At 51.0% G+C, this 26,950-nt stretch overlaps 2 protein-coding genes across 8 annotated transcripts in view; both read right to left on the bottom strand.

Annotated features, from left to right (window-relative positions):
- Window positions 1–10,487: 10,487 nt before the first annotated feature.
- Window positions 10,488–11,348, bottom strand: ATOH1 (atonal bHLH transcription factor 1). The gene has a single exon (XM_054633817.2). It carries the CDS (start codon window positions 11,346–11,348, stop codon window positions 10,488–10,490), a length of 861 nt encoding a protein of 286 aa, XP_054489792.1.
- Window positions 11,349–24,036: 12,688 nt separating this feature from the next.
- GRID2 (glutamate ionotropic receptor delta type subunit 2) overlaps window positions 24,037–26,950 on the bottom strand; it is a 681,167-nt gene continuing 678,253 nt past the window's right edge. For 3 of the 7 annotated variants that reach the window (XR_013182016.1, XR_013182018.1, XR_013182020.1), the window contains one exon: window positions 26,666–26,794. Coding sequence is in view for 1 of the 7 variants with exons in the window: in XM_054633768.2 (XP_054489743.1) it covers window positions 26,372–26,794 (423 nt within the window). In the remaining 6 variants the exon portion in view is untranslated. Of the gene's footprint in view, window positions 26,795–26,950 lie in introns of all 7 variants that reach the window. The other 4 variants (XM_054633768.2, XM_077177075.1, XR_013182019.1 and 1 more) reach the window with 4 other exon arrangements.

The following is a 26,950-nucleotide window of genomic DNA, read 5'->3' as shown; positions in this document are numbered from 1 at the left end:
GCCGTGACATTTGCTGTTAGCACATCTCCTCTTCACCACTTACTCCATACCATGCAATGTGTGCAATGGCCAGCACAGGCAGATTTAAGCAATCCTCTCACATTTCTTTTGATGTCTCATCAGATTTCCTGGTTTTTCCAAAGACAAAGGGGGAAGCTGTTTCTCCCAAGCAACCTGTCCAGTTCTGTGCATGAATATAGCCCCAAATATGTACACAATATGGTAATTAACTATCTCCTGGCTTTGTTGTTTCTCTCATCTTTTCCATTTGAGAAACCTCTGGTCAGCTTTCCTATGGTCTATTCTTTTGGTCAAACTGTTTCCATCGTCCAACTTAGATCACATTTCACTTCATATCACAGTGCTGAAGATGGGAATGCTTTTCTTCAAAGAGGTGAGACCTTCCTGAATGCAGAGAAGGTTTATGCTGATGGAAATCTGCCACACTCCTCTCCAGTACTGTGTTCTAAAAGGTTAACATTAAACTGCCACTCAAAAACCTTCACCCATTGCATAATTAAAAAAAAAATATTACTATCTCTTTTAAAAAATCAGAGGCCTGCAGTCATTTCCAGCAACATGTGATGAGACCTTGAAGATATTCTCTTCCAATGAGAATATTAGATCTCATGGAATAATTCAGCCATTTGTTTTCAAACCTCAAAATGCATGAAGGGGAAAACAAAAAGTGTAATGCAAGAATTGTCAAAGGGAGTAGTTAGATGAAAATAGCATAAATTAGGTAAACTTCTAACACTATATTTTCTGTTATGTTAATTGATTTTTATCTGATTAAATATATTGATGTTGGTATTGTAGTAGAATCACAGAAACTGCTTGAATGCACCGATTTTGCTGGCTTCCTTTTTTTCTCTAGGCATAATTATAAAATATAAAATTTACATGAGAAAAAAAAAAATAAAACCAGCAGGGAACTTTCTGCCCCATGAAATCCAGATTTCTAAAGGCTGAGATGGCCCAGTCCTCCAACAGTTGCAGAGTCTCCTAATAAAAATGCCTTGTGAGCCATTCACAGTGTATGAGTTTTATATGATGGCAGTAAACACAGCAGGTTTAATATCTACAAACTGGATATCAGGACAAACAGGGGAGACTGGCAAGCAGTGGTTTGATTTTGTTTGATAGAAATGAAAGAAAAGAATAAATTAGAATTTATTCTTATTTTTTCAGGCAATAGAAAAGCTGAAATCTGCTGACACTGCATTTTCAATAATTTTTCAAAAAGCTGCAAAGGTAGAGTTAACATCTTGAAATGTCATGTTTTTTACATTTCTCAGATTTGAGGCATTGAAAATCAAGAAGATCCATCAAAATAGATCAATTAATGAAGGGGGGGGAAGGCTTTTTTTTAATAATCTGATGGGTTTTTATGTGAATAAACAAATTAAGAGTCTGCCAAAAGAGGACACCAAGCTATTTGTTCCCAACATTTTGTGCAGACTTCGCAGAGCCTAATTCAGTTTGGCCTGCTGACCCTCTGTGGAGGCCCTGATCCTGCACCACCAATCTATTTCAGGAACCTGCAGGTCAGTTCCCTACATCAGCTCCACAAATACTGGCAAGGTGTGCAAGGATAATAAGTACAACTGCCAAATGCACCCACAGAAAACACTTGAGTATTCCAGTAAGAGTCCAAGTTCTCCCTATCTGCTAAGCACCCAACTGCCACAGAAACAGCTGAAAACCTCTGAATACTCAGAAACTTTTGAGGACCAAAAATCTGGCTTTAAATACTCATCTTTCATTTCTCTTATTTCTATTTTGGGGAATAATTTTATTCTTCTTCCTAGTTTAAGAATACTTGAAATTATGACCACAGCATCTCTAAGGTAAGTTTAGACCCACTGCTTTCTGTTGGAAGATGTTCTCCTATTTACACTTCTCACTTATTTAGAAAAACAAAAGGGAAACCAAATATAGAAATATCAGGGATGGGGTCAGCAATCACAGGTAACAGCAGCATCCAAGTAAAGTAACCCCATTACTTTCTAAGCCCAAAATTACAACCAGCAGTACTTCCAAACTTTCATTCTCTTTCCCAACAGGAAAGTGCAAGGAATCCAACAGCAATTCAGAGCCCTTCTTTCCCAGCTGCCATTCTCACAGAACCAGCCTCCTACTCTTCAAGCCTTTTTTAAAAAAAAAGCTTTCAGGATATTTTGCAATGCAAAGAAGCAGCAACCAAAGCGTAGAGCAGGAAACAGGGTTAATTGAATGTTTTAATAGCCAAGTAACAGCAGTATAATTGATTTAATCCAGTAATCTTTCCACAACAAGAGATGAACCACACAAAAATTGGCTGTGAGAGTACTCTTGCAAAACATTCTGGTAAGTAATGAAACATAACAATGCAATTCAGGCTGCATTCATCATATCTCCACTACAAACATTGCAGCACTGCTAATACCAGAAAAAAATAAGAGATATTCTTCCTACCTGAGAGGTGACTGAGGCTGGTAGAGTACTGCATGTTCTGCACATCCAACTGTGCCTTGGAGTCTCACATACCCTGGAACACTACCTCAGAGCCACGTTCGCACCCAGACCAGTGGGGAAGCTCCAGCAGGAGCAAATTAGGCAGACTCAAACTTAATGAGGGAACAATCAAGAGAACTACTTGCAGAAGCCTGCATCCAATCACCGTACCTCCCAAAATATGCTCAGCTTTATCCTATATCAGAAAATTTCACCTCTCCCTCCCTCTTGACCCTCTCTAGATAACTGGCTACAGCTGGGGCAGCGCAAGCTGCTTTGCATCCTGCTTCCTGGGGCATTGGGAAAGGATGACCCCATCAAAAACTGTGGTGAAACATGTCTGGAGGTGTAAAGCCAGCCCCTGGCTGAACGTTCTTTGATTTGAGCCAAGTCTTGCAATTGGAAATACGTTTGAAGCGGCTGGAATAAAGTGTGTTGTGTGAGAAGGCCATGGCACACATCCTGCACTCATACCCTACCTTTGGCCCTGGGCTCCTGCTGTCCTTAGCAAGCCATTTAATGAGTCTGGGCCTTGCATCCTTCCACGTGGAAAGGATAATTCCCCCTAGGCCCGAGGGGATCAGGTACTGAGAACTATGAGTAGTCCCTATGTGAGCCCTAGCCAAGCTCTCAGCTGTACCATTTCTGTAGGGTCTTCTGGTTGTACAGTCCCACCACAGATCATCACAGCTTGTTGACAGTCAGCATTTGGGGGGACCTTCATGTGACATTGGCCCTAAGTTCAGCATTGGTACTGGAATGAGAAAAATAAAATAATGTCATCTGTGGCTACTACAAAGCAAATTACATGCAGGCCGTGGAATCCGGTAGCAACAAAGAAGGTTGAGCCATAGACTCTGTTGGCAATGGAAAAGGGTGCTTCATAGTATTCTATGGCTTGTAGGGTGATGAAGTAGAATCCTAGGATTCTCCTAGTGATACTTTTGCCCACAGCAGCTGAAATCCAAAGCACACAAGTTGTATGGAAGTGCTTAGCCCCCTTTCCATTGCTTTCCAAAATGGAGTATGGAGGAGCCCACTGCCCGCTCTGACAGGGATCCCTGCCTCCCCTCTTTGCTCTGACCCTGTGCACAGCCCACTCCTGCTCCAGTGGAAACCAACAGCAAGGCTTCTCCCAGCCTCTACAGCCACAAAATATTTAGGCAGAAGAGCAATCTTTTCCGTGTCAAAAAAACCCCCAATAAATAAATGCACCACCCTCCTCCATTTTGAAGTATACTTTAAAGAAGAGATGTTGCAGGAGGCATTGTCATACATTGCTCTTTCACTGCTGGTGAATTTAATAGATGAATAAATAAATAAAAAGACTGATCTCCTCGCACTGCTCCCAGGAGAAGCGGGGGCGGCCCCAGTTCGTGGGGAAGGGGGGGCCGGTGTCCGCCGAGTGCCGGGGGAGCGGCGGGGGCCAGGGTGTAGCTGCTGGTCGCGGATGCCGCCCCGGAGCCGGGAGCGAGCAGGAACCTTTCTGTGGCAGGATAAAAATGTTGACTGTAGATAAGCGAGGTGCAGGTGGGGACTGAGGGCTCTGCGGCGGCTCCGGCCGGTGCCCGGGGTTTGCTTTTGGAGTTTATGGGAAGCAGGTGATGCCACCCAACGGCCTCGGCCTTATTCAACCTGTCCCCTGAACCAGAGTTCAGTCAGGGCACCTCGGCGGTCCCGGCATCTCCCGTCCTGGCAGAGCCCTTGCCCTGGGAGGAAGGGAGCAGAGAGAACAAATAAAAGCTCAGAAACTTGCAGAGTCAAACGCTTTCCTCTAGCCGGGGACGGAGCTCGGAAAGCTCCGCTGGCACCCAGATGTGCCGGGGTGCTGGGTGCGGGCTCGGCATCCTCTCCGGGCTCACCGTTCCCGGACGGGGTAGAGGGACGGGCCGCCTCCCGGCGTGTCCCGCCCCAGCAGCGGTGACAGTCCCAGTCCCGCGCTGCCCGCGCGTCCCCCACGCGTGCCGGGGTCCCGCAGCCCGGGGGGCGACGTGGGGCCCGTCCCGTCCCCCCGGCCCTGCCAGGCTCCGCCACCCTCTGAGGCAGAGGGTTCTGCAGCGCAGTGTCGCACCACAGCCCGTACGCGACGCGCTGCTCGCTCCCCATCTCGGCTCCTGCCTCTGGATAAAACTGCGTTTCTGAACATCGGATGGGAACAAACAGAAACCCCAAGAACAAGGATGTCGAAACACAAAAATATCAGTGAGTGGTTGGAGCTGAAATGATACGAGCTGACCCGGTAGGGCCGAGGGATTTGCTTGCTCCGAACAGGTCTTTTAAACACCAATCTGACAAGGCGGAGAGAGGTTTACCGCGCCGGTGGGCCGGGTGTCCTGTTTCAGCGAGTCACGTACCATTAAAGAGGCACTTTTACAAGTTTGTGGCGAGGCGCTGAGGCATTTAAAACTGCTCGCTCGGGAGGAAAACCCGCGGCGGCAGCGCTTGGGGAAAGGGTTAACCCGCTGCCCGCCCTGCCTGGGAAATGATGGTAAATTATCCGGCGCGTTCTCCCGGGGAAGAAATTAGACTTCAAAAGGGCTGGAGCCCTTCTGAATATATATCAAGCAGATGGGCTGATGCGCTGTCTCGCTGATGTGCCATTGGTTAGCCGCCCCACAAAAGTGCTGCAGCCCCGCTCGCCCACGGCGGGTGCGCGCCGCCGCCCGCCGCTCTCCGGGGCACCCCGGCGGCGGCAGCGAGCCTCGGTGCTGAGCGGGGGAAAAGGGATGGCCACCGCAAGACACCGGGGAAGAAAGATGAGATCAGAGTGGGGAAAGCAAGGGAAGAAGGGGAAGAAAAATAAAAACCCAAACCCAACAAAAACAACAACAAGGAAAACAAAACAAAACAAAACAAAAAAGCCAAACCCCAATCAAACCAAAAAAAACCCACCCAAAAGACCGGAGGAAAAACCGGGATGAAATACAAAAAGGAATCTCTTCAGAAACGGAAGGGATTTGTTTTCCCACCCCTAAATCTCGCCTTCCCTCTCAGCCCCACTGAGAGCCCATCCCCGCGCTGCACAATCTCCCATCCCAAGTCCCAGCTGCACTCCGTGCTGCAGCGGGAGCGACGGGCCGGCACCTCCCCACCCCGAACAGCCTCGGTTAAACCGAGCCGGGAGCGAAAAGCTGCGGGAAGCGGCAGAAGACCTGAGCTCTTCCCTCTGCCCTGCGGGGAAGAGCACCGGGCTGGGGGGCTGGAGGTGTCGCATCCCGGCTGCGGCACCGGGCTGGGGGGCTGGGGGTGTCGCATCCAGCCCCGGAGGAGCTCAGTAGAAAGGCCTGTTCCCTCCTCCCGGGCCTAAGCAGGGAGGGAGAAAAGCGCACGCCAGAAAGTCACCCACTGAAGCGTTTAAATGCTTCACCGCTCAAACCGCCTTTGACACTCCTTGGCTGGGCTCCCGAAGGCATCCCGAGCCATTCGATAGCGCTTCAGAGGAGGCCTTTCTGTCTGCCCCGCTCTGGGCAGCCTGGAGATGGCCAGTGGCGGCAGTGGCAGCGCACCCATCGCACAGGTGCCGCGCAGCCCGCGGAGCCGCGCTCCCATCCATCCACTCCCGGGGGCTCCTCAGGGACAGTCCGCCTGAAGTTAACATGGGCTGGCGGCAGGGCACCATGGGGCTTTCCGAGGCCACAACCCAGCTCCAGGAGGGCAGCCGGCCGTGCGCCCCATCCCGGCGGACACACAGCCCCGAGCAAAGCCCCTTCCGCGTGCAATGACTTAGCCAGGGGCGGAAAATTTGACCCCTTGTTCCCCGGCAGCTCCTCGCTGCTCCAGCCTGGCTTGCCCGCGGAGAGGGTGCTCCCCACGCGGGGCCGGCAGGGTCCCCGCCTCACCCACGCACCACCCGATCCCTGGCCACTTTCCCCTCAGTTTTCCCTCCCGGACAGGCACGCCACGGGCACATGCGACGGTGGGTGACCGGACACAAGGTCGGCTCCTGCCGCGTCCCGGCCCCGGTGCCCGTGGGTGGCAGTGTCAGAGCTGGGGCCGCGGGAGTCGGGCACACAGACAGACAGACACAAGCCGGAGGGTGCCCCTCGCGGGGACGGGGGTGTGGGAGGCAAAGCTGCCGGGAGCGGGGGATTTCTGCGTGTCCATCAGTGCTGCAGCGGCCACGACCCCTGCGAGCGAGTGCACGTGTGTGCGTGCGGCCACGCGTGTGCGCGCCCGGGCCTGCCGGGCCCCGCGTGGGCTCGCCCATCCCTCTGCGGGCGCCTGCCCCTCCGTGCTGTCGGAGCAGACACGCTGGGCCGTTCCTGCGTATCTTTTTCTCCTCCTTTGTCTCCCTTTCTTTGGCTTTGACTCTTTCAGGTGCCCCGGCGGTGCCCTCGCGTGCTGCTGGTTGCTGGGAGGTGGCGTGGCTGCCACTGCGCTGCTGTTGTGCGAGGGGAGGGAGGGAAGGGGGCTTGAATGCTGGCTGTTGTGCTCGGCTGGGGTGGGGGGCCGCCGAGGAGGAGGAGGCCGATGATGATGATGATGGAGGGGAGGGGGTGACGATGGAGCTCACCGCGGGCGCGCAGCTCCCTGGGGAGCCGCCTGAAAGGCCGCTGCGCTCACCAGCTGACAACGCGTGCTCCGCTCCAGACACGGCGCACCGCGGCCGGGAGCGAGGCCAGACCCCCCCTCCGCCCTCCAGCCCCCCTGTCCCCCCCATTGTCCGCCCCAAAGCATTGTCCGCCCCGCTCTAATTAAGAAACACTGGCCCCACGGCCAACTCCCCTTCTAACCCCCCACTCCCCCCGCCGTGGTCCCTGCGCTTTTCTGGTCTCCCCTCGCTGGGTTTAACCCTTTCTCCCCCTTCCCTTCCTCCTCCCTCCCCGAGGCCAGAGGTTGAGCAAACAGCAGCCGGAGAGCTGCAGGGCAGAGATGGGCCTCGGCCGCCGCGCCTCGCCCCGCTCCGTGCCCCGAAATCCCCGCGCCGGGGCGGCCGGACCGAGCCCTGCACCGGAGCTCGCGGCCGCGCTTCGTCCGGCTTTGATCCGCGCTCCAAAGCCAGCGGAGCCGCCGTGCGCCTCGCACAAAGGCGGCTGCCTCCCCGAGCCCCCCCAGCCCCCGCGCTCGTTTCGCACACCCCGGAGGACAGTCAGCGTTCAGCCAAAATTTAACGCTCGGATAGTGCGCTTCTGACTCGCCCTTTTCAAATAAAAGCCCGTTTAGGATGATAAAACCCCACGAAGCAACCCGGGCGAGACTGCTTCCAGGGGCTGGTGCGCGTCTCCGCTCTTGTTAAAAAACTTTGCGGTAGTCTATACAAAACAAACACTGTCGCAGGCTCAATAAAGCGATTTATCCATCTTCATTACTTAAAGAAATGTTGTCTCTTTGTTTGTTTGGGAGATATTAAGCATGCTTAGCTTGCAACACATAGTTGATTCCTTTGCTAGTATCTTGGATACTTGGATCTGACTTTGGAAGGTAGGAGCTAATTGCTAATAATGGAGAGAAAGGAACCAGCCAGCATAGCGGGAGTGGCCTGGCATATGGGGAATGAGCGGTTTGAAATACTCAATATTCAAGTTTCCAAAATATTAATGAGATTATAGCAACCTGCAGCTATACGTTACAGCTTGTTAACGGAGTGCGAGAGAGGGGGGCTGCCAAGCGGTTGTTATGCAAACTCTATAGCTGAACCTTAAAATGGGAATGCGGCTGGGTATCTCTTTCAAAGAAGAGCAAAAAAAAAAAAAAAAAAAAAAAAAAGAAGAAGAAAAAGCCCCTCAGACGGCGAGTGCTGCTGCGCTGCGGCTGCGAGCACCAGCCGCGCCATGCGGTGCGCTCGTCTGTCGGGGGAAGGGACCCGACCGAGGGAGCGGGGAAGATTTTGATGCGCTCTTTTCCACCTCCTCGAGTGTTCGCAGCCGCAGAGGCAGAGCCCGGGACAGCGGGGCGGAGAGAGGCTGCCCGCACCGCTTCCACCCACGGCCGGCAGCGCCGGGACCCCTCCGCGGCTGCTGCCCCTCAGCCACCGCGGCGGCCGCCGCTTCCCCCGCGCCGAGCACATCCCCAAATTAAACCAAATAAACCAAACAACGCCCCCAAAGTTGGTGGGTTTTTGCTCCGCCGCATCACTCCCGTGATGGGACCCCTCGGGTGCCCCCCAAGATGCAAGACCGTCTCCCACAGCACAGAAATCAGTGCCGGTAACCAAAGCTGACCTACCCCGACAAAGCAGGCATTTTATTAGGAAGGCAAATGACCCTCCCGATAAACTTTCCACCCTGCGGGACCGCAGCCCGCTTCGGCAGGTACTGGCGGCGAGCAGGGCAGGGCGACAGCGCGGGGTTACCGGGGGGGCAGGTGCCCTGTTTCTGCAGGGAAAGCGACACCCTCACGGGCTTGTGTCCCGCGGGACCGCTCCCCGGCCGCGCCTGGATAACTGATCACCCCTCCGACAGCCCCTGCCAGCGTCACCTGCTGAACCCAGCGGGACCCCGCACCGGCACGGCTCCGCTTTGGCCCCGGCTCTGGTGTCACGGGCAGGCTGGGCTAGGCGTCAGCCAATCTCCCACTCCCGTCCGGGTTTAAGCCGAGCCCAGGGGCCACATCCTGATCCCCGGCGACCCGCCGCGCTGCTCGCGTGTCCCCGAAACCCCGCCGCTCCCAGCCCTTTCCGCTCGGCTTATACCGAGGAGGCTTCGTGGGAAGATCCGCTCGTGTCCCCGAGAAGAGGAGGAGTGGGGAAGAAGGGAATGATGTGACCTGAGCGGCGGTGCGGGGACAGGCGCTACAGAACAGCGACAAGCTCCTTACCCTGCACTTGTGGCAATTACCCGGTTCCGCTGGGAACTGCGGGACGGGAACGGGACGGGGTCCCGGCGGCGCAGGGAGCGGAGGGAGCGCTGCTCCACGCCGGGCGCATTCCCCAGGGTTCGCCCGTCCCTCTGCAGGCAGCCGGGGCGCCCCGGTGGGAGCATTGTCCCCGGCTCTGTACCTCTCACCCCCGCCGCGGAGTTTGACACCACCCCGGCTCAGGGAGGGCCAAGGGAAAGTTGAACCCGATCACGATTCGAGGCTTATTTTGTTTTGGTTGTTTTGTTGTTTTTTTTTTTTTTCACGTTTATTTGATGTCAAAAAAATTTCAAAATTAAAATACATAAAACAATGGCAGCTGGCGTTGCTAAAATCAAAATAAACGATTTTCGTCGTAGAAAAGAATTTTTTTTAAAAAAGAGAGAAGCAGAAATAAATGCAAACACTGCATAATAAATACGTTTCCTATTACCACAAAAGGAAAATAAAACTGACATAAAAGTTTGACACGACAAAACCGTTTTCGTTTTAAGATAGCGTTAGGATTAAGTGGCTTAATTAAACATTGGTCTCCAATTGGCAGTTAGTAGCTTTCCTCTTGAAACTGCATCTCCAGCCGCTGATAAAGTGCTTGCGCCAAGTTTCCCCCCAAAAGACGCCGACATGGTGCTCTAAGGAAAATCCAATTTTTCTCTGCTATTTACATGTTAAGACGGTGCGCCATTGACTTTTGTGTGTTTGTGTTTGTGTGCGTGTTTCCACAGCAATGCGACCCACGGCAGGATGGGCGTCCTGGAAGACGGGGGTGTCAGGGCGGGTTCACGGCTGGGTGGGGATGGATGGCGCCGGCGGCACCCCCGGCAGCGGGGCCAGGCTTTCTCCCTGCGCATCACCTGCTCGCCGACGGGGCGAGCCAGGCTAAGGCTGCGAGGTGGCGTGTTGGCAGGAGGGAACGGCAACGACTTCTAGGCGAAAGAAACTTTCGAAGTGTAAACTAAAAATTAAAACAAACCAACCGACCCTGACAGACAGGGCGGGTACAGTCACTCGCTAACAGCCATCCCCCCTGGACAAACCAGGGGCTGCCGGGGGTGGGAGACGAGGGGGCGAATTTCAAAGCGACCGAGGGGAGCCGATGCCGTCCGTGGCGGCACCGCGTCCGGCTGCTCACCCCACGGCGGAGTCTGTGCTTCGAGGGGCGGCCTTGCGGGGGTGCTGGGGACGACGCCCCTGCCTTAGCTGGCCTCATCCGAATCGCTGTAGTGGGAGCGGGGCGAGAACTCCCCGTCGCTCCTGTGGGACCGGGGCGACGTCTTGCTCCTCTCCTGCGGCGGCTGCCCGGGCTGCGGCAGGAGGAGGGCGGGGGAAGGGGCTCTCTGTCCCATCAGGGCGCCCTCCGCAAAGGAGAAGTGCAGCGGGTCGAGCTGCACCGAGTAGCCCCCCGCGGCCGGCGGCGGGGGGAAGCGAGTCCGGCCGTGCCCGGGCGGCGACGCTCTGGGCGGCCCCGGCGGCGGCGCCGGCGGCCCCGACGGAGCTCCGGCCCCGGCGGCGGCGCAGGACGGCTCGAAGGGGGCCCCGCGGTGCTCGGCCTTGCCGGAGCCGTCGGAAGGGGCGGCGGGGCCGTGCAGCAGCTCGGCCAGGGCGCTGATGTAGATCTGCGCCATCTGCAGCGTCTCGTACTTGGAGAGCTTCTTGTCGTTGTTGAAGGAGGGGATGACATTGCGCAGCTGGTCGAAGGCGTGGTTCAGCCCGTGCATCCGCCGCCGCTCCCGCGCGTTGGCCGCCAGCCGCCGCTGCTTCTGCACGCCGCTCACCTGCGCCCGCAGCCCGGGGCCGCCGCCGCCGCCCCGCGGCCGCCCGCCGCCCCGCGCCCCGCCGGGGCTGCTCCCGCCGCCCCGCGCCGCGCCGCCGTCCGCCGCCTCGTCGTCCTCAGCGGGCAGCAGGTAGCGCGGCGAGGCGGCGGCGGGCAGGCGGGCGGCGCAGCAGACGCCGAGCCAGGAGCCGGGCGCGAAGCCGCCGCAGCCGCCGTGCTCCGGGCCGGGCGGCGGCGGCTCTGAGGGCGGCTCGCGGGCGCGCTCTGCCCAGGGCAGGCTCATGGCTCTAGCGCCGCGCGCCCATCGGGCCGCGCGCAGCCCCCGCCTCGCGCGTGGCGCCCCGACGGCTCCGGTGTCGGCCGGGCTCGCGCCCCCCTTTAAGGAGCGGCACGCGCCGGGGTCCCCCCCGCCCCCGCTCCCCCTCCCCTCCTCTCCCTCGCGCCCCACCCCTCCCGCCACACGCCCTCCACTCGCGCCGGTCGCGTGTCGGCGCGGCCAATGGCGCGCGCGCGCGCGGGGCCGGCGCGTGCGGGGAGCCAATGGCGCGCGGGGGGAGCGGAGCCCGCGGCCGGCGGCGGCGGACGGGAGCGGGGGGGGGGTTGGGGGGGGTTAGGGGGTGAGCCCGGGCCGGCGGCACGCGCTGTCCCGCCCCGCCCCGCCCCGGGCCGGCGCGCGCCGGGCGGCCTCCCCGCGCGCGGCGGGGCGGAACGGGGTGCGGGGGCCGGGAGCGCCCCGACGGCGCGTCCGCCCACAGAGGGAACCCACACCCGGCCGCACCGGGCTCTCCCCGCCGCTGCATTCTCCGAGGACGCTCCGTCGCGCCCGCCTGGGGAAACATCCTTTTCCTTATAGCCAAACCTCGGAGGCCCCGGTAAATGCCCGCCTTGGCCTCCCCACGCCTGGCGGGAGTAGCCGTCGGTCCGCCCGGCTCTCGCTGCGGCCGCAGCGACCCTGCCCGAGTTGTCGGTGCGGAGCGCTGCCCAGCCCGGACGGTGCGGACGGCGGTGCAGGGAGCACGGCGCTGCCGTGCGGAGGTTCGGCCGCGAGGCCGCCGAGGGAATGTCCTCGGTTTTAGAGCGGCAATCCCGGGGACACGCGGGAAGCCCACGCGGGACCCGGTAGGTGAGAAGCGGTAGCGTTTGCCGCCGGGACAGCACATTGCCCCCGGAGCTGCCACGTTATGGCAGGGTCCCGATCCCCCGCGAGCGAGTCCTTTTGTTGGACCAACAATAGCTGGCCAAAGGTGGTGGAGAGGGAAATAGCTCCGTGCACGCATCTTAACTTCCCTTCCGCGCTGCCTCCCCTCCCGCCACCGCCGCCTGCCTGGAGAGGAGAAGTGGAGGTTTGCCCGTGTGAATAGGCGTGTGGAGAACAAAGTGATGGGCACAGTATGAGGTAGATATGTTTTTTCAAAAGTGAATAACTCGCAAGCCAAGGAGGGAGCGAGGGAGCCCAGCAGCTCAAAGCCGAGCAGCAGTGACATGCAATGAGCAGCCTCGCTAGTTTAGGAAGCTGGCTGGGCACACTTGGCTCATGGCAGGCGCCTGGGGCCCACCTTCCACAAACAACTGGATGGTACTGAGAAAGCGCAAAGCTGATAGTATGCTTTCTTTAAAAAAAACGGAGGCAAACCTTCTCTATTCTTTCTTTCTTTTTTTTTTTTTTTTCCCTAGCTATTATGCTTCAAAGACAAAAGCTGTTGTATCCCCCCAAAGCAAGTTGTCAGTTTCTGACCAAAATGGAAATGTTTACTCGGTAAGAAGGATGGTAAGGAGCAGAAGTGAATACCTTGTTTCTGTATAGTACCCATAAAGTTGTCAGACCATTTATCTCTATCTAGTAAAAACTTTTATTCTCTCCTATTGTCTAACTCTTCCCCCTTTCAATAAATGCTTCTATCGTTAAGAGGAGCAAAAGCCCTCAGCACTGTGCTGCACGGTGCTGTTTGCTGGCTAAATTCCCACCCCCTGGCTTCTCTTTCAGCCCGCAGGCACCACGTGCTCCCTCCCTGGGTGCCCGTGGCACAGGTGTGCTTTGCCAGCAGCCCTGCTGCGCTCTCCTCCCCAGGGTTAATCCGTGTGTTCCCTGTTTGGGCACCGGGTGCCGTGGCTGTGAGCTGTTCCATGCAAGGACCGCGGGCCAAACCTTGGAAACGAGTAGGAGCTTTGCTGAGCAGTAGCCACTGACAGCCGTTTCCAAAAGCCCAGCAAGCACCCAGCATGGGGAGAGAGCCAGTCTGGTGCAGTCCTGAAGTTTTAAACATCTCCCTCCAGGCTGGTGGGCTGTGTTGGGCCTCCTTGACAGCAAGCCCAATCCTCCATGCCACAAACCCATCCACTGGCCTCTGGGCACAGAGGGAAGCAGCCTCCCATTAGCCTCTCGTGTGGATGCAAGGGGGCTGATGCCCTGGAAGGACCCTGGCCTCTGGATACACCAGGGCTGCTGTCAGGTGCTGGGGACTTCCCTCAGCAGTGCCTCAGTGACCGTATGGAGCACTGGGGACATCCGTGGAACACCTCAGCATGCTGCTGGGATGGGAAAAGTTCCTGGCTGGGAAACAGTAACAGCTGCTTATTTTTCAAGTGCGTGTTTTGTGAGCGCATGCACGCTTTGAAACTGGAGGCATCTGAGACTCACTCCACAGTTTGCCTTTGAAAGGACACACACAAAAAGCCATTTTCCCCACCAACACCACTGCTCAGAGGGGGAAAAATGTTTCATTGAAATCCAGTGGTCTCTGTATGCCTGTATCTGCTGTGTGTGCACACTCTCAGAGTCAAAGTCAAAGGCGAAGGGTGGTTTATGTCAGCACTGGGTTTAGCTCTGCTCTCCCAGAATAAGATAAATGTAAGTGATGAAGAACTCCTGGGGCTGGCTGAACTCATTTTGTATTCAACACTGCCCGGCCCTTTTCACTTTCCTTTCTCCCTCTCTTTGTATGTTCAAGCCTACTTGAGTTTCTTTTTTTCTTTTGTAGAAGTTGGTTCTTTTGAAGCGGTTCAAGGCACGCCCTGCTGCAAAGGGGACTTCACGGGAGTCGGAAACACAGGCACACCGGTCTGAAACACTTACTGTACAATAGCAGGAATGTAGGAAGCCTTGAAAATGAATCTGCTCTAAGCAAGTGTCAAAGCTTTCAGAGGAAAACAAACTGAACTTACCCCAGTATCTTTATGCATATTTTCCCCCCAGCCCTCCTTTCCTCTCCCCCCTACCCCCAGCCTGGTTAAGAGCCCAGGCAGCAACTCGGGGTCAGGAACGGACTAGTGTTACAGAAAAGTGGGTTACAAAAGGGGGGACAGCAGACTTGCAAAAAGCCTCCTCTATCATTACAGCCAGAGACATTTTGAAAGCACACAAAGCACACGGGTCAGTCCTCAGTTTGTACTCAACAGTCTAATTGCTGATTCAATGCCACTTCAAGATCAGACAGCTTCTCTGCAGGCATCACCACTGGTCAGAAAGTATTTTATTCCTTCTCTTCCCTTTCCCCACATGTTCTCTCATTTCCTTCTTTCCTTTTGAAAAGTATATTGGGGGGGACACACAGCCCTCTTTGTACCGCTCCTGGTCTTTAGGCAGTAAAACCCACAAGTGGATAGAGACCAAGGTGTGAGTCTTGCTCACTGAGTTCAGGTAATCCTCACTGAATCTCAGCTACAACCAGCCCAGGCCTCCTGCAGCAGCAGGGAAGGGGAATTTCTGCCTTCCCAGTGACTGGCCTGCTCCCTGAGATGGCAAACCCTGTCTAGGAGCTACTACAAACACAAAAAGACAACGTACAGCTGAATTATTTTCAGTCTCATGGACTGCATCATCAGAATACTCCCCCAAATAAAGTGTTCATACTTACTTTATTCAGAGCAATATTGCTTAAAGCAGAAAAGGGTCCAGCAGCAAATGTTTCTTAGGCTCCTCCTATGACCAGTGTCTAATGCTTTACTGTCAAATGTGTTTTAAATGCACATTAGAAGTGATGACTGCAAGGAATGCAAGAGCCCAGGTACTGGGGAAATCACACTTCTGAACCCTGCCCCTTTCCACTCAGGACAACCAGGACCATGCTGCTGCCAAAGCAGATGTGCCCTCATTTCTACAGAGCAATTTTCCTGGGCAGATCATTACACTTACCCAATGCCATGTGCTTCAGCTCTTGGAGGGTTTGTAAAACTAACTCCCATTTCTTGGTGACATTTGGCTCCATAAATGTCTATGCTCTGGGGCTAACCCTGTGGACACTTGCAGTTGTGTACAGTTAATTCTAGTGCAAGTACCTCCACTGCCTCCAAGAGAAATGCAAAGCATTGGTATAACAATACTTGCCTACCTCCTGGGGCCATTGTCAGGCATAATGAATTCAGCCTGGTGATACAGTTGGAAATCTTATCTATGGAATCTGTATCTACATTCTGCCTGTTTATTTAAATCTATATAGCTGTTACTGAGATGTTAATTTATGCTTATATTTTAAAAATAAAAACCTTCATAGTCAAGGAAGCATCACTCATATTAATTTTCCTTTGATCATTTTGTTTTAAACCCTTTTTTGTTTTGCACTCAGCTTGGCAAGGAGGTTCCACTAAAATTGCTAAATGCCTTCAGTCCCACCAAAGTCTTGCTCAGCTGAGGCACTTCTGAGTTGTGGGACAGTTTGAACCACGATGTAGTTTGTTCACCCTTTGCAGCAGGAATAATTCTGCAGGGCCTGTGTATGCTCACAGGCACCACCCACAGGTCCCTTGTTTTACTTTTGAAATGAGCAATAAGAGAACACTAACAACCATCCCAGCTTTATGAACAAATTCTTTCTAACATGCTTTCATCAGGCTGCTAGTTTACATGTTTTACTAGTATAAATCACTTAAGCAACAAAATTACCACCATAATCAGCAGGTTTACAGTATATGATCAATACTTCATTTAGTTTAAGATCAGAGAATTAACATCAATCCATCCATAGAAACAATTTATTTCCTTCAAATCACATCTGGTCACTTCCTCTTGCTCTCAGGGTCTCTTGCACAAGAGCCCAGAGAATGTAAATACTCCAGATTTGCTGGCACTAGATTTATTTATTTTTTTAACTGATCGCCTCAGCATTCCCTTTTTTACCGTCACTTTAGCCACTGCACCAAGTACAGTTATAAAGGTTTGCTCTGGGAAAAAAATCTAGTCATAGCTTGAGGTATAAATGAAAGATCTAGCTTGCAGGCTTCTCTGTGGCATAGTAGTAACATATAAGTGAACAAGAGAGAGAAAAGTAACAGTTGACATGTAAGCAAGAGGAAAGAAAAAAAAAACCCAACATTTGAATGTCTGCCTTGCCTCTCAACAGCAGCATTACTTGAGCAGTAACCTGGGAGCACAGGGGTTCAATTGTACTGGGCCTTCGATCTGCTGTTCTCACATCCATCACCCACCCAGCTCTTGGCAATCAGGCAGCCCAGTCCCTGAAGGAGGTTTCTTAGCTGTGGAAATGCCAGCCTGGAATCTGAACCTTTGTGGGTCTCCTGAGGAGGGAAGGTTCCTAAAATGTGGAGAGTAAATATTTACAGTCACAGAAGCCAAAACAATGTGGAGAACAGTGGTCCTTCTAAGGGGAGAAAATCAAGTGAATGGACACAGTCTGGTGCTGATCAACATCTCACATCAATCCCTAAGAGCTGAGTATTTCCCCAAGAAAACCTTGTCAGCCAAGAAAAATACTACCTGGCCATTCATGGGAAATCCTCTCATTTAAGGATTCTAGGAAGAATCCATTTCCAACACAACACAGCACCAACAGAGCTTTTTACCCCTGTGAAAGGCTGTGAAAAGAAACCTTTCTGAAGACATCTTCAGCTAGTCCACTACCTTGTAAATTAGGATGTCTTAAGAATTCCTACTTGTTATTAAAGCAGAACCACTCATTTTTTCCCCCCCTTCATGGGGTTAAGAGAGAAAGACATACACAAAAATTAAGTATTAAAGAGAATTAAGATTTAGGGGTACCTCAAAATTCCAAGCCATGCAGAAGACTCTTCCCAGTCTGCTAGACATCAGACAGCTTCAGCAGAGCATTACTTGCAGTGCCTGTGACAGTGTCCTTGTGGGTTTTGTTCAAGCAGAATGGTCAGCTGCAGTCCTGTAGCTCTTGGGAAGCAGTTCTCCTGTGGCAGTAGGCTTGCAAAACCCTGACTGTAGCAAGACCTGTATCTTTGGCATAGCTCTGTGCTGATTAGTCTGGAGAGGGAGGGAGGCTTACAAGCATTTCTTTTTCTCAGGCTTGCAAGATGGTTTCACCTCCATAAAAGTTTTACAAATTCCCAAAGGGCGAAGCCTAGTGTTCATCTGCAGTGAGCAAGAGCTCTGTTGGGGCAGAAGGTGAAGCCAGACACAACTGATGGCCTCAGGTGTTCAACAGCTTTCATCAGGAGCCCGCAGTCTGCAGCAGCCCGGGTGTATGGCCCTCATGTCACAGGAGCAGAGATGAGCTCAGTGAGAACCCGAGTGGCTCAGTTTTGGAGGGAGGGATGGGCAGGAGTAACCAGCACCCCACCCTGCCTGGTTCATGAAGCAGAACCCCCACCTCTTGCTTCAGAACAGGTGTGGCTCCCATGCTAGGAGCAATTATCTGTGCTGTAGGCCTCTGTGCCTTCACACCCCAGTGAGAGCATGAGGTGACGCCCATGGCAAAGCAGCACACAAGCAATGTTCAGCCAAGGCTGCTTTGCTGAACGAAACCCTGGTGCCTCCACAGGTCCTTGAGTGCCCTGCCACAGCCGCCCGGGATGGACACAAGGACATTTCTCTCCCACCTCTCCCGGCCACCCGGGCTCGGGGCTGCTTCTCTGGTGGTGCTCGGTGGGCACGGCCGGCCAGCCGGGCTGGCCGAGCCCTCACCGCGGCACTGCAGGTGACCCCGAAAGCCTCGCCCTGGTGAGGCGGCGGCGAGGCCACCACCCGGTCCCCTCGGGTGGGGCGTGCGCCCCGGCGCTGCCCCGCTGCCGGCAGCAGGTTGAATATTGTAGGTGTGGGCGATTAAAGTGTCGCCGGCACAATGGCGGTCTGTGTCCCATTCGCCACGCCCGGGCTCCTCTTTGGAAAGCGCACACAAGAGGTGACAGGGCGCTGGCCCCCGCCATTATCCCGGCGGCATAGCGGCGCGGCCCGCCCGGTTTCCCGGGAAATGGCGCTCCCCGGCCGCCGCGGGACCACCGCGGCCGCGCCCGGCTCCGCGCTGCCCCCTCCCCTGCCCCGGAACGGCGGCCCCGTGAGGGGGGATGGCGAGCGCCTGGCGAGGGGGAGCCGCAAGGCCACTGCCGACGCCCCCGGGGCACTTTTCGGGGACAAGAGCCGCCGGTCCCGTCGAGGCACCAGCGGCACCGAGCACGGACCGGCCGCCGCCGCCGCCGCCGTGAGGGAGCCGGAGGCGGTGCCGCAGCGCCATCGCCCGGGCGGCGCCGGGCAGCGCAGGGCCGGGCCCGCCGCTAGAGCTGCCCGGCACTGCGTCTCCCTCAGCGAGGCGCTGCTCTTCTAAACAGCGACAGCGCTGTTCCCCTCCGTATTTCCCCTCTTTTCTTTTTTACTTTCTTTCTTTTTTTGTTTTGTGTTTTGCAAGTGCCCACCATTAACTCAGGAAGATGAAATGCGTGGCAGTGGATGGAGATCTGCACGCAAATGCACCACACCTGCCACTTCTCACGTGGCTTCAACCCGTGAAACAGAAATTCGTGTCTCTGTTAATTTCCATTTGTACGTTCCAGTGAATTATTGTGTGCCATGGGTAATAAACCCTCTGTCTGTAATGCCATGAGTAATAATTCACTGGCTGTAAGTTTTGGAAGGAAAAGATGCTTTTATGTGTCAATACTTATGGAATAAATGTTTAGGATTATTTATGGATATGTTTTTTTCAAACAACTCATGTAAGACACAGCAGACTAAATATACATATGGATAGATCTACATTTGTCAGACCATGTAGAAATTCTTAAAAAGTGAGGACTGCAGTGATATTTATTGAAGATGATAAATGTGTCTTTCAAAAGTCAGATTTCCAGGTGTATCCCCTCTACTTCTACCTATCTTTTATCTTGATGTAAGAAAAGCAAAGCTCCCTGTGTCCCATATCAGGTCTACTTTCTGTATTGAATAGATGGGCTGACAGGATAATTTTTGAATCATATAAAGGGGTTTGTGGAATTCTGTTTTGTTGGCAGGGAGGAGGTAAGAAAACTTCATCTGCAGTCTCCTAAACCTGGGGAGACATAAAACCAAGCCAAACAACAGCAGATATAATTCAGAAAGGTCTGTAAAAGTTTGAGCAAGACAAACCATACCAGTGTTGCCTGAGCATTATTTCATAAAGTAACTTGCTTTCCTGTTACACCGCATCAATTTCTTGCTGTGTTTGCTGTCACGCCGCAGAGACCATTCCTTAAAAATGTGTCAGATAGAAGGAGTAGCAAGTAACCTCATTATTAGCTTTGTTCACAGTATTTGCTTTGTTTCTCCCGTTCCCCATGTGTAAGCAAAAGAGTTAATTAGTAACAATATGGGTCAGCTGTGATTACTCTTACTGTGGTCCACGGTGAATATTCATATCCAGGGAATATTCAAAACCAAACAAGACCTCCCCACTGTGTGTGTGAAGAAGCATGTCCCTGGCCAGTGGGGGAGGAAGGCAGGCTTACCAGCGGTGGCAGGGCTACAATGCACTCACAGAGCTGCCTGCTCCTCCTTTTTTTTTCCTCCTGGCACTTGACAGGGACATGAGCAAGACTGGCAGAGTGCAGCAAATGTAACGCACAACCCAAAAAAAGTTATTTTTTTTTTCCAGCCATGCTTTTTGATTTCTAGCAGTTGTATAATATTTGCCACCTTCTCACTCCCAGTAAAAATGCTTGTGTCAGGATCTTCTGGCTGTGCTGAGTGGGAGAAGAGGTTTCCTCTGCAATCTAGGGGAGCAAGTGACACCTCTGAGTCCTTCTTTGAGTGGCAACAACAATTAGATTCATGTGGAGCATTTTCCTATATGCAGAAGGAGGGTATGATATTTCCAGTTCAGGAGTACCAGTGTGGTGGACTGGGACACTGCACCCTGTCTATCAAAGCTGCTGCTGCAGCCCCACAAGGAGGGAAAAGTCAGGCAAAGCTCAGCTGACCTATTGGGCAACCAGGTGTGAACCCTCCAGGTAGGCATGTGTGTGTCTGGAGAGATTTTTGTCATGAAATAAATCCTTGTTTCCTTTCTCCTCCTGTTCTTCCCAGCTCGCCAGGGCTCTGGTACTGGCTCCCAGTGGAGGTGGAAGAGGGGGCACGCAAAGAGCTGAAGCAGAGAGAGCAGTGCCAGAGCCCGGCACTGGGTGCTCACCTGGGGGGCTGCAACACGAGGCTCTTGTGGGGCAGTGAAAGCAAACCTGCCTGCTGCACCTCGCAGAGGCTGTACCTGCCTGGGTGCCCACCAAAGCTGCTCCATCCCTCCTCTTCCTCAGCTGGACAGGGGAGAGAAAATATAATGAAAGGCTCATGGGTTGGGATAAAAACAGAGGAAATCACTCACACATTGCCATTGCTGGCAAATAGACTTGACTCAGGGGAAGATAAATATAATTTATGTCCAATCAGATCAAAGTAGGGTAATGAGAAGTAAACCCAGATCTTAAAATGTCTTCCCCCCACCCCTCCCTTATTCCTGGGCTTAACTTTACTCCTGATTTTCCCTACCTTTCTGCCCCTCAGTAGCCCAGAGGGACCAAGAATAGGGGCTGGGGAAGCTCATGGCACATTGTCTCTGCTGCCTCTTCCTCCTCAGGGCAAGACTCCTCACACTCTTCCTGTACTCCAGTGTAGGGTCCCTCCCATCTTCATGAACTCCTCCAGCTGTGTCCCTTCCATGGCATGCAGTCCCCCAGGAACAGACTGCTCCAGTGTGGCTCCCCCACCATGTCACCAGTCCTGCCAGCTAACCTGCTCCAGCATGGGCTCCTCTCTCCATGGCTCCTTTCTCCTGACAGAACCTGCCAGGAGTCTGCTGCAGTATGTGCTTCCCACAGCATTCCTTTGGGCATTCATCTGCCGTGCTGTGCTGTTCTCCATGGGCTGCAGGTGGATCTCTGCTCCACCTTGGAGCATTTTCCCCTTATTAACTCTGTTATCCCTGAGGCACTAACAGCATTAGTTGTCTTGTGCAGTGGCAGGTCCCTCTTGGAGCTGGCTGTCATGGGGTCTCTTGGACATGGAGGAAGCTTTGGGCAGCTTCTCACAGAAGCCATCCTTACAGCACCACCCCCCTGGGCCAAAATCTGGCCACACAAACCCCAGACAGCTCTTTTACTTTACTGCCACATCAGGTGCTGCAGGGGCCAGAAGAGCAACTTAGGAAAGCACCTGCAGCTGGGTGGTTACTTCAGGAGCTTGATGACTGTCTCATGCACCCCCAAACCCTTTAATTAAGTAATGGGCTTGCCTTATAACTCTTTATTTTGATTTGGAGGCTCAGCCTTTTAATGGATGATAGCTGGATTTGCAAATAAAACTGTTGTTAACTTTTGGTTTGGCACTGTGCAGCACTCACTTATCCCATCTTGTGTTGGTGCTTCACCCCCTTAGAACAAAGAAAGGGACACAAATGTTTAGTTCTGTTTGAGAAAGGGGAAAAATTATCATGCACGGAAAGAAGTGTTGGCCTTACTAGTGCTGGGAGGAATAATTAGCTACAGAAACACTGAGCTGTGATGTCATGGTGGAGAATTGTCCTGTGCTTGCTGCAGGTAGCTGTCTTTTTCCACTGGTGTGGCAGTTATTGATCCCAGAAAGATTTGTTTTTCCCCTTACAGCAGTGAACTGGTGTCACCCAGTAGTTAATGACTCAACAATTTAGTTTTTCAGCTGTGATTTTTTTTTTCTTTTGACAAATGTTGCAGAAATAAATTCTGTAGTACGCACAGAGTATTATACCACTGTATGAATGAGACTGGGCAGGCACAGATTCTGTAAGTTTTGACAGGTAGTATATTTATTTTTATAACCACACCCCTTGAAAAGTATTTTCTTTCTAAATTAAGCTCCTGGTTCCTGAAATTTTGAGGCATTGGTAAAATTTTTATGTTTAGGAATTTGTTAAGCTAAGAGTCACTTCCCCTGCTCTGACCTTCTTTTTGAGGCTTCTATTTCTGACCTCATGAATGATGCCTTGGGTGAGATATAACAAGCTGATAGATTGTGATGATGTCTTCACAGTAGCCCACTTGCTGTGGATGCAAGTGTTCATGTCCCAGTGTTTATCAAAAATTTTGTTTGTGACTCAGATTAAGGGGGAGAGACTTGGTTTTGACATTTATTTCAAAACAGCTCTGCAGAGTGAAGAGGAAACATTAATTAGTACTGAGAGAGAAATGGTTAAAGCAGGGGGTGTTTGTGTGATGCTTTTGTTGTTTTGGAGACTATTTTTGTTTTGTTAGCTAAGCCATGAACATGCACAAAGGAAGCTGGTTTACTTTTCATGTCATCAGCTTTGAGCAGAGTTAAGAAATTAAACTTTTTGGGGGCATTAACCTCCAGTAAGCTGCAATGACCCAGCAAGTGTTCACAGAAAGGATGTTCTCATCAATTCATAGCATCCTATGTAAGTAGGAAAGGAAGAGAAAAAGATACTCTGAAAAATCTGGTTTGTTCAGGGAAACAATCCTAGCACTTTTTTTGGTGAAGTCAAGAGAGAGACACAGGGGACTTTGGCACTGGTCGTGCTGCAGCTGTGTCCCTCAGGGCTGCAATCATTCACTTGGTTGGCTCAGCAGAACTATTTATCTCCAGGTATTCACTGCTGGTCAATAGAAACATCTTTCTAGGTGATTCTTTGAAATCAGATAAACGTGTTTTCTTCCACTACTTCACTTTTTGTTTGTAGCTGGTATCTCAAAAAGGTCATATAACTGCAGATACCATGCAAACAACTCATCTCTATCAACAGCTGGCCTGTATCTCCAGTGAAGCTACTGCAGCAGAAGCCCTTGACGGTCTTTAACACTATCACTTCCCTGGAATTTGTTTGAAAAGAAAGGGAAGTGTCACATAGGGTTCACCATGATGTAGCCCATTATAGAGACTACATCTGGCATATCTGTAGAACTACCTGGCTCTAGAGAAGTGTGTCTGTGAGTGTGTCCCCTGACTCAGGGGAAGATAAATACAATTTATGTCCAATCAGATCAAAGTAGAGTAATGAGAAGTAAACCCAGATCTTAAAATGTCTTCCCTGTTTGGGAATATAATGTTGCTTCTACTTAGGTGAATGATCTCCTGAATGCCTGCTAAGCCTAACAGAAAATTGTAACAGGTGAGGAATATTATTTAAGTGAATAAAACACATTGAATGTAAAAAGGCAGGAGACAAACTTTGGATGCGCAAGTTAAATTGTCATGGCTGATGTTATTGCCGCACAGCTTGCTAATGACTAGGTCATTAGTTTAAAATGTTAATGAAACTTAGAGAGAGACTGAGAAAGCCATCATGAATGAAATATGGCCTACCTTCTCTCACCCTAAAACTTTTGTTTTAGGCAATATCTGCCCAGTACCAGAGAAAATTAACCTCTGTGCAAATAAAGATGGCAAAAAGTGATTCTATAAAAATAAAGGCCATGCTCCAAGAAAACTCCTACATTATACTAAAACAGATGAAGGTGGGATGCAGTATTTCTAAAAATGATGTCCTGTACATGTCAGTGCTAAGGAGCTCTAAACTTATTCTCCAAAATGCTGTTCATAAATGCTCTCTGAACTCTAAGCCTGACATTGATAAACATGGTCAACCTTGGTGTTTTCCATAGATGTTCTTCACTGAGCTGACTCACAGCAGCTGAGGAGTTCATCCCATCTCCATGGGCTAAAACCCTTCAGTAGCAGTGCAGCAAATCCACGAGTACATTGCCTTGCCACAGGCTGAAAATCCCACAGCACTCAGCAATTGCACAGGAGGAAACGCAAGTTTAGAAAACAATTTTATTAGACAAATTATTTAGACAAATTATACACAGAAAGCTCTGCCACTTGTAACTGAGGCCTCCAAAAAGTGTTTTGTGTATCTGTATAATAGGCAACACATCAAAATAGGCCTATTTTAAATATCGTACATGGTTAACAGGTTTTTTAATAGCTAAAATCACTGCAACATCTGGTATGTCCCTACGTAGCTTGTTGGAAAGAAATTTTCTTTTTTTTTTCTTTTCTCTTTTTTCTTTTACTCAGAAGTGTGGATGAGTTCATGAATGTTACAAGGGGGAAGCAAGTTGTGCATGCTTTTAGACACTTGCTACCCTGGAAACAAAATGGCCTTTTGCACGATAAGAATTCGTTCTGCCTTACACAGTAGACAATATTTGAAGATTTAGTACAAAAAACAGTGACAGTACAAGATGCTCCCCCAGAACAGAATTAGCATCAAAATAGAATAGATCTGAAGAATATACCTTTTAATTTATCCTAAAGCAAATCACATAGGCTGATTCCTATTAATCTTAGCCAAAGAATGAGTTAGATTAAAATAAGTGTATGGTTGCATTAAAAAGAAAACCAAACCAAAAAACTCACAGGATAAACTGCTTGCTTTCTACTTAACCGCATTTTTAGTTTAAGGATTACAAATTGAAAGCTCTTCCTACATTTCTAACAGGTAACAGTGTTACTTGAAAAAGCTGGTGCCAAAGTGGGCGCCGGTTTTGCTCTCACTGCTGTTCTTTTTCTTGCTTTATACAGTTGGCACTAATGTAAAAAATACATAGCTCCTCTAAATCTAACTTAACATAGAAAGGGTTAAACTGGGTGCCTGTTCGTATTTTTCCCCTTAGAACAATACGTGATTATAATTAAGGCCACATCTGTGTATCTTGAGGGCTTTTTTTTTTCCTCCACTCATGCCATTATTGTATTGATTAACTGTACTGACTTGGAAAAGGATTTATTGACCTTTGATCCATGTTTAACTGCTCTAGAGCTATATCAGTTGTTCATGAACATGGTATACCTAAGAGAGAGTTCCATTTGTTTAGTTAATTAAAAGGAAAATTATCAAGATTAGCCTTATAGAATGCTCAAAAGCCAATGCAAAACCTAACCAAAGGAGTTACATCTAGGTACAAATGTTAAATTGCCCTGGATGCTCTAATAGAAAAGTATAAAATATGCTCTGTTGGCAAACGATGCAAGTCAGAATAATGTTAAAGCAACCTGTCTTTTCTAAATGAAAAGACACCCTGCACTGTACATCTCTCTTGTATACAACACATTTTTACTAAAGCTTTATTAAATGAATTGCAATAGCAACGGCTGCCATTTTATAGCTATATATACATGTGTGTATATATATATACACACACATACATGTGTGTCTATATGTGTGTATATATATATGTGTGTGTATGAGATATTAATTTATTTAACACAACAGAGGCTTTTGCCATATGATACAGTTTACTGTACATAAGAAAAACTTTTAACACTGTACAATCACATAAAGGTCATATGCACTGTTGCAGTGCAAAAGTAGATTTAACTGTAGTCTTTACTGGCATAGTAATGGCTTTTTGTAATCCTACAAAATTGCATTCTTATATTATGGGGCCTAAATGATCTTTAAACTTCATTTGTTTTCCTTTCTTTTTTTTTTCCTTTTTTTTTTTTTTGTCTTTTTACCTTTTTTTTTTAATTTTCCATTTTTCAAACTGCAGGGTTTGCCTTTGGTCCACAGTTAAAAGGACGCACAGCAGTGGAGCGCTGACTGGATGCAGCAGAGTACATGAAAAATACTTCAGTTATTGCAATTATAGTAAAAAAAGGCAGTGGGGGAGGAGGAGCGAATGCCCTTCTGTAAAGTAATCCTCAGGGTATTCCTATGCATGAATCGCTGGTTGCTTCCTATATTTAAAGTATATGAAAAGCCTGAAGTAACCAAAACCTAACATGGTGATAAACCGAAGAATAAGTGATTCAAGTAGTACAGAGAATAAGGGGAGGCAGAAGAGACCAGACTGTGAAAGCAGAGAAGAGGAGGAGGAAGAGTTGCTACTAATAATTCTGATTCTTAAATAAAATAAAGAAAAAAAAAAAACAAAACAACCAAAACCCAGAACAACCCCTGAAGAGAAAATAACCTTCAAACAAACAAAAAAAAAAAACAACCAAAAAACCAACCCAAACCACAACCCTCAAAACCCAAAAATAAGGAAAAGAAGAAAGGTTACATCCATGTTAGTCCCACAATATTACAGCTGCTCCTTGCAAAAGGAGTCCTAAATAAGAAACAGTGAAGAAACTCGTTCTGATGCTCAGATGGAGGTGCCTCGGTCTGGGTCGCTACCGATATTCAGGCCCAGGGTGGGAGTTGGTTGGTAAGGGATAGATGACATTGTTTTGATGGGGCTTCTGAAAAAGCCCCCGTTGGGTGCCCTGTGCCTGAAAGGGCCAGTTCGGTGCTCGGGCACGCTGCCGAAGGAGAATCCCGAGGCGGCTTTAGCAGACAGCGTGCGGCTCAGAGTCTGGATCTGCTCTGGTATGAAGGTGGTTGTGGTGATGTGAGTGTTCCTGAAGTCACTGATTTGCTCCAGTGCCTGACGTGTGGGTAAAGTGTCAATGTCCAGCGGGGTCAAGTCAATCGATGAGGTGGAGAACTGTTTATGGGGACTGTCGTCGTCTGTGCAGAGGCTGTTCACGCGCCTGTGGAGGTGCTCCAGGTCGATCTCCTTGTCATCCTGGGGAATGAGAAAAACAAGAGGCACCACTCACCATCGCCATTTGTGCTGGGCTGAAGTTTCACAGGGTGATCAGCACTGCTCGGGGAGCGCAAGGCACAACTGACTAGAGCTGGCTCTTGGCTGACGGTGTCCTGAGTGTCACCAGCGAGCTCC

Source organism: Agelaius phoeniceus, chromosome 4 (genome assembly GCF_051311805.1).
Source record: "Agelaius phoeniceus isolate bAgePho1 chromosome 4, bAgePho1.hap1, whole genome shotgun sequence".
Lineage (NCBI taxonomy): Eukaryota > Metazoa > Chordata > Aves > Passeriformes > Icteridae > Agelaius > Agelaius phoeniceus.
This window is presented reverse-complemented; position numbering and strand designations above follow the sequence as displayed.